Source organism: Taudactylus pleione, unplaced genomic scaffold (genome assembly GCF_031769625.1).
Source record: "Taudactylus pleione unplaced genomic scaffold, aTauple2 ptg000061l, whole genome shotgun sequence".
In the NCBI taxonomy this organism is placed as follows: Eukaryota; Metazoa; Chordata; class Amphibia; order Anura; family Myobatrachidae; genus Taudactylus; species Taudactylus pleione.
In genome coordinates, this window is record NW_028284463.1 from 20520614 (window position 1) to 20531558 (window position 10945).

The 10945-nt window shown below is 47.6% G+C and overlaps 1 protein-coding gene across 1 annotated transcript in view; it reads left to right on the forward strand.

Annotated features, from left to right (window-relative positions):
* Window positions 1–4066, forward strand: part of LMF1 (lipase maturation factor 1) — a 354817-nt gene extending 350751 nt beyond the window's left edge. The window contains exon 11 of the mRNA XM_088464984.1: window positions 2538–4066. Within this exon, the coding sequence (XP_088321110.1) occupies window positions 2538–2739 (202 nt within the window). The 3' untranslated portion in view covers window positions 2740–4066. The remainder of the gene's footprint in view (window positions 1–2537) is intronic.
* The last annotated feature ends 6879 nt before the right edge of the window (window positions 4067–10945 follow it).

Consider the following 10945-nt stretch of genomic DNA (forward strand, 5'->3'; position numbering starts at 1 on the left):
CTGACCGGCGATCGTAACATCAGTAGACTCTGGGCACTAGTCTGTCTCCAGAGTCTACTGCAGCGATTTCCTCACTGCGCATGTGCAAAACACCCGGAAAAGTGGCCGCGGCGGCCATTTTCCGGCATTTTGAGCAGGGCTGAAACACCTGACGCGGGACCTCGGTGAGGTAAGTATTAGATAATATGAGTGGAGGAGGTGTGCGGGGCAGGCCCCCCCTGGTCCCAGGGGCCCGTGTGCCCCGCATACACTACACATTATAGATACGCCCCTGCACATATAGTTCATCCTACATATGAAAGTACATTACCAAACAAGGCAGCCATCTTAAGCGCACTGCATGGATTACAATGGGTGGGATAAGTTATACACGGAGATGTGATAACACCCTGGGGAGACACAAAGAACGAAATTCAGTACACGAACAACACTACAGGCCTCATTCTTTACCAATCGCAATATTGTGTACGCACGCAGTTCAACTACGACAGTATGCTAATCCATTGCGATAGCAATGCAAACTCGGCACTACATAAGGACGCCCACTTTACATTGCACACGTCCGTAATGTTTAGCAGAATAGCGAAACCATCGGTACAATCGAGTACCATCGCAGCCTCACGCGCACTTGCCCAAGCTGTGACCTTACTCAGGAATTGCTAACAACCACGCACGCTACGAGACCTCGCACTGCCTATAGGCACGTCTGTGTTGAGCCGACCACCCCCCCGCCCCTATCACCACCCACAAATGGCACTTCCCGTCAATCACTCTGCGATGGGTCTGTGTAGCCGCTGCAATGGCAGTCCCCTTCGCAGCGGCCTGTTCGGCAACTGACGATGTGTACGTATGCGCAGTGCGTAACAATCTGCAGATTGCGTGCGTATTCGCAGTTGCTTATGGTGGTGAATCCGGCCATATAACCACAGAATAATCAGGTCCACGGGCTGCTCATCCCACCAAGGAGACTGCCTGTTGAGGGAATACATAGGCTATGAAGGGCGGGATAAGCAGTACCAGGAGATCTGATACACAATGGGGAACTTAAGAAGTATAACTGACGAGATACTAAGGGGTTAATGCGGTGAATAGAGTGGAGAAGTTGCCCATAGCAACCAATCAAATATATTGTATAAACTGCTGATTGGTTGCTGTGGGCAACTTCTCCACTGATCAACATATCCACAGAAATCATCAGATCCAGGGATTGTTCATCCTATTCATAATCTCGCGGAAGCCATGTTGGTCACAATAAATTGGGGACAATGGGTGGGATAAGCAATACCTGTGGATGTGATAAACATTGGGGAACTACAAAATACGGAGAGGGAGATACTTAAAAAACTATGGCCCTCATTCAGAGCCGTACGCTCTGAGCAGAGCGCACGCTCTGAATGAGGGCCGGGCTCCATTTTCATGGAGCGTCCTCCTGGACGCTCGTATAGCTGTGGGTCACCACCCACAGGCTATACGAGCGTGCTTTGTGATGGCCGCGATGGTCGAGACCATCGCGACCATCGAATTTGCGACCTCAACCTCAAGCTCCGGAGTGATTTTGGCTCTATCAGAGCCAAAATCACTCCCACTGACATCACTAGTGATGTCAGTGGGCCGGCTTCTGACGGGAGGCGTTCCCGTGGGACGCCCCCGTCAGGGAGGCACGCCCCCGGCACGCCCACCAAAGGGGGCGTGCTGTCAATCAACATTGACAGCACGCCCCCTTTGATCGGACACAACGAGCGAAGGACTTTCCTTCGCTCGTCGCGTCTGGCACATGCGCACGACGGAGCTCCCTCCGTCGTGCGCATGCTCAGTGCATAACATCGACCCACTTGCGAGCGGACAGCCGCTCGCGAGTGGGTCTGAATCAGGCCCTATATCCATAGAATCATCAGTACAGGCATCTGGTCACTTTGGGTGGGATGTACTAAAGGTGAAAATGCGGTAAAACACCCTTAAATGCAGTTTTAGGGGGGTTTACCGCATTCCCCAAATGTACTAAGCACTGGAATGCTTCAGGTGGCGTTACCCAATAGAAGCCTATGGACTTATTATCGAGGCGTTCCCCCTTGGGAAGGATCCGATCGGATCCCTCCCACCTCCCCCCCGCGGCTTGAGTCCTTTCTGCGCATGAGCAGAAGGACGCCAGAGGGATTGCTGGTTGTTACACCCAGAAGCCCCTCTGTCCTGAGCCATCGTAAAGGACAGTTCTTATCAGGAGAGCTGTCCTTTGCGATATTATTGGTATTATTGGTAATGAACCACAGGATGTACCGCATCGCGAATGCGATGCTTAGTACATCCCGCTCTTTATTTTCTCCCTTGGTATATGCTCATTTTCTGTACATCTGTAAATATTACAAGACACTTTTTGATAGTGGTTCATCCCGTATATTGGTCCTATAATGGTGGTACTAATAGTAAGGGCACAGTAGTACTGTACTGAGACTCAATATCAGACCTTCTTTTGAATGCCACAGGCTGTTCCTTCAGTAATTAATCCGTTCCTCTCCTCTTTCTCGCGCTGCCGCCCGCAGGTGGATCAGGGGAGAGCACTTCCGATACAAGTTCAGCCGAGTGTGGGGTGCGCACGCCGCTGAGGGCAAATGGTGGATACGGAAGAGGATTGCACCATACTTCCCACCAGTCGATCTGAAAGGACTCAAGAAATATTTTCAGTCACGATCCTGGCCTCTTCCTTCATCGCCTCGACAGCGAGCCAATGTCTCTGGGAAATAGCTAGCGTTTTTCAAAAGGCCCTTTTTTTTTTTTTTTTTTTTTTTTACTGTTACACGCAATAGTGGTGTCCTTCCACCTAATCAGGGAAATTAACTACTGCCATATATAGCATGGTACTCACATGAAGGTTATATTCTGGGACCATTTGTACTGGACATAAATAATACTCTGTCTTTGTTTCTTAGTAATAACTGTTACCTACGTTATAACCCACGAATATTGTACAGCGCCTACCTATCCGGTAGGTGACCAATAGGTTACGTACATATATTCAAGGGCTCACAATACAAAATTAAATCTCAACGTAATTCCTGACGTTCTCCTTTGTCTAATGGTGGGTACACACTACACGATATGCTCCCTGAGCGATATCGTGTAGTGTTGTCCCCGGCAGGCTGTGCTCAATGTCGTTCATGACATTGAGCACAGCCGCTGAACGATATCCATTAACGATATCGTTCAGCGCCGGGCTCTCTCCCCCATTCCCTGACATGCAGCAACCTGACGAGATCGTCAGGTTGGCCTGCATGTCAGCCCGATGAACGATAATGACGAACGACCCGCGGGAACGCACGTCGTCGTTATCGTTCATCTTTTTGGGGTTAGAAATAGACGATAAAGTGGACGACTGAACGATAACGATATAGTTATCGTTCAGTCGTCCACTTTATCGCCCAGTGTGTACGCACCACAGGTGGCAAAGCCTAGATGACCATCACATATCTGCACAATTTCAAGCACTTACAGTTTTTTAAATTGTATCTTTGTACCTCTAGTAGTTTGAACACTTCTTTTTTTCGCTAGTCTTTACAATCGATGTCTGACATTCGTTACGGAAGGCTGGTTAATTGGCTCTTGCATGTTGACATTAAATAGTTCGACTTATAACCATAAAATATACACACAAAGATTTGTTCATCCCCTGGTGCGACGGCCGTTCAAGCGTTCCTGGACTTGAGCCATTCCTTGCAGTGCATTGTGGGATATCATGTCCAGTGCAACCTGCTACTTTCAGTACCGAACAGTTGTGTGTAGTGAATGCTCAGCGGTATTGTGTTATGCGCAGGAATTCCCTACAAAACGTGTCCCAGCTGTTCTGTTCTATGCAAATCATAAAACCCTAAGTCTCTCTGCTCGGAATTCCGTCCATTAGCTGCATTGCTTATCAAGTGGGATTTTATGGTCCGTGGGTTTTCATACACGCTTAAAGGGTCTGTTCTTCGGACGCAAAATCAGAAACAAATGATAAGTATCATAAATCCATTGTGAAAATGTTTCTTTTTTGTTGTTTTTCTGCTCCGTTTTAATACTTCCTTGCTGTACAGTCCAAGAGAAATAATTATATTCATAATAAAAATCTGAAATTCATTTTGATCAATATTGTACTTCTTGTGTTTTTTCTTTTTCAATCTCTGAAACTGCAAAATTGCCGGCAACCTGTTTAATTATACCCAGAACTGCCCACATCCCTGTTTCTGCAGATCTGACATTTCTGTGTATATACAATACAGGTTGTTTCGCCACTTTGCATGGAAAAGTCGTTAAATTCAAGTTCCCCCGTTTGCGATTGCCATTGCAACTACCTTAGGTATCTTTTATTCTACTGTACAGGGGGGCGATTCATTTCAGCGGGAGTTGAATAGTGCCGGGAGCTCCCGGAGCGATTCAATTCACCGCGATGTTTACTCCAACGGGAAGCAGTTAAGTCGGAGAATGCCGGTTCTCGTGACTTAACACGGGTGTTTAGTCGCGACAACCAGCATTTTCCGACTAAAGTGCTGGCCGCGAAGCTGTTAGCGCTGAGCTGGAAACAGCCTCGCGGACGGCACTTTATTCGGATTTCTCCTCGCACTCTACTGAGGTGATGTGAGAAAGTGCTATGAGATGTTCAATAATGGATGAATAAACGTGTATTATTATTATCCTTTATATGGCGCCACAAGGGTTCCGCAGCGCCTCACAAAGTACATAAACAAATGAGTAAACTCGTAAAGCAGCGACTTACAGTACAAGACAATACAGAATAAGAACATAGCTTATAAACATTGCTGCAGCGATCATAACACTCAACAAGGCAGCAGGGCGTCAGCTACCAAGTGTTAGGTGCCCTTGTGGAGAGTTTTGAGTAGATGATCGTATGAGTGAGGGAAGGAAAAGCACATAAGGGCAGAGGGCCCTGCTCGTGAGAGCTTACACTCTATAGGGGGGAGACAGACAGGGGTGACACAGAGGGGTAGACAGTGAGGAAGAAGCATGTAAGCAGCAGGTTAGGATGAGAGCTGGAAGTATGGAAGCTGGTGTATGACTGAAGATCGACTGGGAAGCCCTTCACTTGTCACAGCTTTGGGCGGGGTGGGGGGCTCACTATATGGTACGGACTTTGGTCCAGGCAATTTTTACCTTTTTACTAAGCACAAAGCGTTCCTGGGCGGAAAATGTTTTGGAAGTAACGATGGGTTGAATCTTGCAGTCAGCAACTGGTTCAATGGACTGGAGGCCTACCGAGTACAAAATGTGGAGTCTAAGCTTGTGGACAGATATGAGAAATGCTTAATGAAGAAGGCGATTATGTGGAGATAGAGACAAAGGTATTCTGTATTTCAAAAATCCCCCTAAAAATATATTTTTGTTTTTACAACCAAACAGTCTTTACTACCTGGTTTACCGTTGTTCTAGTATGTGACCCTTTCGTATACATGAGACGCCAGTACATCTGGTTCTCTGTCCTAGCACTATGCCAGCCATATTGCGCATAACTCCAGGCGGAGCTAGGTAGCGTATTGCGTCACTCCCTTCTCTGTGAGAGGTTACCAGTCGTTTTGCGCTAATGTTAAATAAACAGCAGGTTGTCGAGCTGTACCAGCCACCATATTTTCTCTCTTCACGTTTTGTATCTAAATTTTTTTCTTTTTTTTTGAACTTCGGAAAGTGAGGGGGAGTTGGCGCAACGCTCCCTAGGGTGCGGTAAAGAACAAATGAGCATTTGGGGCTGTTTAATGCAGGGGGTCGTGGTGCCAGAGAGAGCTGGAACCAGTCCAGAAATCCTTCAGACTTCTGTCACCTCATTAACGTGGAGGTTACAAATCAATTCTTAATTATAAAAGAAAAAATGAGAGGCGAGTATGAGGTAGGGGAGCTGTAATGAGTGCGGTGCGAGGGACAAGTGTGCCCTTCTAAACAGACGACTCCCCAAGGCTCCCGCCTAGAGGCCGTTTTCTCTTTACAGCTGCACTAAATGGATGGCACCATCCTCCTGAGTTATGAGGCTGTATAAATCTAGAGACACGTCACTTCACTCTTAAAACACGTCAACGTCGTCCATTATTCCGCGATTGTATTTCTTCCCACAGACATACGATGGTTTTGTTTTGTTGTTTTGGTTCATATCTATTGAAGTAGGGTTTGATGACTTTCTCATAGCCAATGTTCTATTGCATCAATCAGCTGCTGGTTAGGTCCTGCCCTGTGACTGTTCTCTCGTGCGCAGACTGTGGACCTGGTTCAGGTGTGGACGCAGAACGTACAGCAGCTGCGTCTTTGTTGTATAAACATTATAATTTTGCAGGGGGGCGTTTGAGGGAAGTAGACGTCTCCTGTCAGCCTCTGCGATCTGAGTGCTGCATCTGAAGACGCAGCGCTGGATCACCATTGCGATCATCGGTTGCAGGTTAAGGCCATCTGAGAAGGCCCAAGGCTACTCAAAATGGCCGTCTTGTTAGTGTTGGCCAGCGTCAGGAAAACTGCTTCTTCTGATGCAGAGCCTACCATCCCCGCACCACAAAATGGCTGCAGCCTGTCAGTCAGGCTGCAGCCGGCACTTCCCCCTCCGCACGACAAAATGGCCACAGCCTGTCAATCAGGCTAGGGCTGTCGGGCACTGCGAACGCGATCACAGGACTCATTCTACAAGTGCATGCGCTGTTCACCCACCATCGGGGTAGTACATAAACAATTGGGTTTACTTGATGTACTAACCTGAATCAGGCCCTGTGACCGGAGCAGTGTGAGGGTAAGTGTCATTCCACTACTCCGTGACTCATCCTGGCACTGCTACGTCTCCATCATTGTTCGTTGCAGATCAGGCGGGAATCTGCGGCTGTATAACTCTGCCTAGAGCACAATTGCGTCTAAAAACCCTGTGACATGTCCTCCCTCTTAGCCTATGTGCAAATGCCCCATTACCGCCCAGTTAGGCCCTTTCAGGCTCCCAATGGAATCGCCCATAGAGGCAAGGCTGGGCTACGCAAAATGCGCACTACTACAAATATAAACAAAAACAAACCAGATCTGTCCACAAAACAGACTTGCGTTTACGTGGCGTAGAAGGGTCATTTCTAGGCTCTTTTTCTCTGAGCGAGACGTTTAGTGAATAATGAATATATAATGACATCGCTTTCCCCAAGGTCATATTACAAACAAATTAATTCCTGTTCTGCTTACATTACCAATACAATAAACCTGGATAAACATGGTTCCTGATGACGTCCCACGCAGGGGATGTAGTCAACATCCCGGCAGTCGGGATGCCGGTGCTCAGAATATCGGCACCGGTATCCCGACAGCAGTTGGACTCACGGCTCCAAAATCCCAACCACCGGCATCTGATGGTAAGTATTAGGGTTAGGCACTACGGGGAGGGCTAGGCTGCGAGGAAGGGGGGGGGTTAGGCTGCAAGGGGGCTTAAGTTTAGGCTGTGGGAAAGGTGGGTTAGGGGAGGGTTAGGTTTAGGCTGTGTGGGGGGGGGGTTAGGGTTAGGCTGCAGGGGGGCTTAAGGTTAGGCTGCAGGAAAGGAGGGTTAGGGGTTAGGCTACTTACCTTTGGGATCCCATACCCAATCCCCCATGCAGCCCCATACTGGGGGGGGGTGTCTGCTGAAAACATTACAGGTGTCGCGCGAACATCAGCCGCATAGCAAGCCTATTGTTTTTGATCATTTTTCGGGGGGGTATCAAGGACGTAGCAATTTGAAGCCAATCAGTAGATAAAACGTGTGTGTGTGTGTGTGTTTCCAGCATTATTAGCAATATATTATCATACCTGGGTGGTGTTATTATAATCTTTATAATGCACACAGCTTACGCTATGTTAGGAGCCATTTAGTTCGGGAAACATATATATATATATATATATATATATATATATTATAGCAATACAGGTGGCACTCTCAGTAAAAAAATAATCAAACTGAGGGTCCCAGTCCTCCACCTCTATTCAATAGAGGTATAGAGGTGGAGGACTGGGACCCTCCGTTTGATTAATTTTGTACTGAGAGTGCCGCCTGTATTACTATATTATAAACACTTATCCTACTTGGGAAGGCACCCAGGATAGTTGCGATTTTGTGCTGGAGTGCCGAGCATTGCTGTGGAGTGTGTATATATATATATATATCTATATCTCTATCTATATATATATATATATATATATATATATAAAATACAAATTCTAGGCTAAAAAATATTTTATTCCCTCAGTTCACTTGTGCTGCGCACACCGGCGGTGATACCAGATGCACTTTTGCAGGATGTTCAGCAGAATGAAGGTCATAGGAGATATAGTTCAGCTACAGTTGAAATGGTTTCAGAGTGGGCTGTAATATATTCACCCTCCTTTATGGGGATGTCCAGCAGTGAATCTATTAGAAAGTCACGGGCTGCATAAGTGTTTTGTTCCCACACACCCTTAACCTTTCCTGCAATCTCTCTCTCCTCGGGCCTGGCTGCTGCCCACACCTCCCCATCTGGTTGTATCGTATGGTTTAACCCCCTCCCACCACGGGGGCAGCATCTGCACAGAAACCTCCAGTGGGTTAGGAAGAAGCTCCTGTGGCCCTGCGCATCCCCTCCCCCTATAGTACGGCCCATCCCCAAGGGCGCTCGCTGTGAGGTCAGAGAGTGAAGAGGCTCTGGCGGCGTTATTTGATTTTCTCATCGCAGACTCATCAAAGCATGTGGGTCACAAGTAAAGTGTTAGCAGGAATTAGTCCTCACAAAATATTTGATGAATAGAAAACTGCAAACACAGTTTTCAATGTGTACATGTCACCTGGCAATGGTGGCAGCCATTTTATGCTGTCATGCAATATTCATGAGAATGCAGTCAATCAATTCATTAGAATGATGCCCTCATGTAACCGTGGTGTCACAGAGGCTGAATAAATAATTGTCCTGCGCACAGAATGGCTGCCTCCACAGTCCATACTTCCCAGATGTTCCGATTTAGGTGGAACCAGGGACGGGCAGTCAGGGTACTCCTGAGATTTGATATAAAATGATTAGAATAATACAAAGACGATATCTATAACCTATAAACGTATTCTTTGTTTATTGTAATCATTTTTATAGTTAACACTCACCAGCTTTGTGGGGCTCCCTGGGACTGCAGGGAGACGAGAGATGAGGCAGCAACAGCTTCTGTATAGTCAGGCTCTGCTTGCTGAGCTGGAGGCGGGGCCACACCACGGGCAGTAAGCTGCACAGAAAGAGCTAATAGAGGCATGCCTCTGAGTATGGGAGGGCACGCTTGAGCACTGATGGACACATTAGATGTGTCATGTGACCAGGAAGTGCACTGCAGTGTTTAGAGATCGGAGCTCAGTCACCAGAAGCAAGGGTAGACCCAGTGATGCAGGTAGGAGAATCAATGGACACTGGAGCTTAGTGTAGTGATGGGAGAGTTACAGTGAGTAGGGGGTGAGACAGGATCCCAGCACTCAGAACCCATCCAAGTGTGCCTCCCCAGCCACTGACCTCACTGCACGTCACTGGATGGGACAGTTCTAATTTGGGGGCTCTGTCTGACCCTGTCGTGCCGGATATTTGGAGGTATGACCCGTTGCGCAGAGTAGCAGTGAACGGACGTAGCATTGAAAGTGGACGAGGTCAATCTCCAATGCATTGAAAGTGCTGGCCATGCCCCTTTATCGTGCCATGCGAACACCCCCCTTATACTTGGAGGGCATGACCCACTCACTGCTGCAGTGAAGGGTGCCATGTGGATCTACAACGGTGTGTGGAGCATTGAAAGGCAAAGAAACTCTGGAGAACTGACAGTACCAGTACCCTGGCTCGCCACACGTCACTTGAAATGATGTGAAGTGCCGCTACTGACACTTAATAGGTCACAGTGGGTATTCTGCAGTCATGATGCAGGACCCGGCAATCTTTTGGCCATTATCTGGCATATTAAGTTGTTCTGGTTTTTATCCCTTACATACTAGACTATGCTGGGCATTATTAGTGGAGTAATATCAAATACTGTGAATTATTACTAGAATATGACATGATGCTGGGCATTATCAGTGGCATTTTACATCTTGCCAGGCAATTATTCTGTATATTACTTCTTGCTAGACATTACCACCGGCTATCACAGCTCTTGGTGCTATTGGCTAATTACGTGTACTAGTAACCCCGAACTGTCACACCTGACTCCATGGAATCCCCTACTGAGGGGCTGAAAGCTATGGTCCTGGGTTGAGGGAGAAATCAGAGGCGAGGGCCCTGGATGTACGTTCTCCTCATCCACAAGTATCGGACGTTGACGAGACCTGACTAAGGGTGCGGAGTCTAACCTGCCGGGAGTTGTTCACCAGTGACCCCTCCAAGCGGGATATGGGTTTCAGCTGCTCCCGACAAGGAAGTCGCGGTCCTTTGGTCAGGTGTCCGATGCGAGTGGGAAATTGAGTAAGGTATACCGCTATGGCCCATTGGGAGTACGGTTTCTATACCCATAGGTACAGAGTAGGCACAAAGGGAATTGTTTCCTGAAGTGGTACAATGGGAGACCAAAGGACTGATCCACAGAGTAGGATGCTCTGCCGGCACTGGGAGAGCACTGGCTGCACGGAGTGTGGATACTGGAGCACCTTTGGTACAGGAGGTGGACTTAGAGATATGACTAGAATGGAGATGTACTGAGTACACGGTGTGCAAATCCAGACGCCGCACCGGAGAGTGGTTCAGCAATTGTACTCAATAGTGAGTACTGAGTACACAACATGCGACTCCAGACGCACCGGAGAGTGGTTCAGTAGTTGTACTCGATGATGTGTACTGTGACAATAGAAATCACTTGAGAGCAAGGAACAAGAATCTGGAACGGAATGACAACAAGCATACACTGAAAGTGAGGACATTGCACAGGCAACTTCCTGGTGTCCAGAGCCTACTTATTAACCCTAAGGTAGCAGTTCATAGGCGTTTGG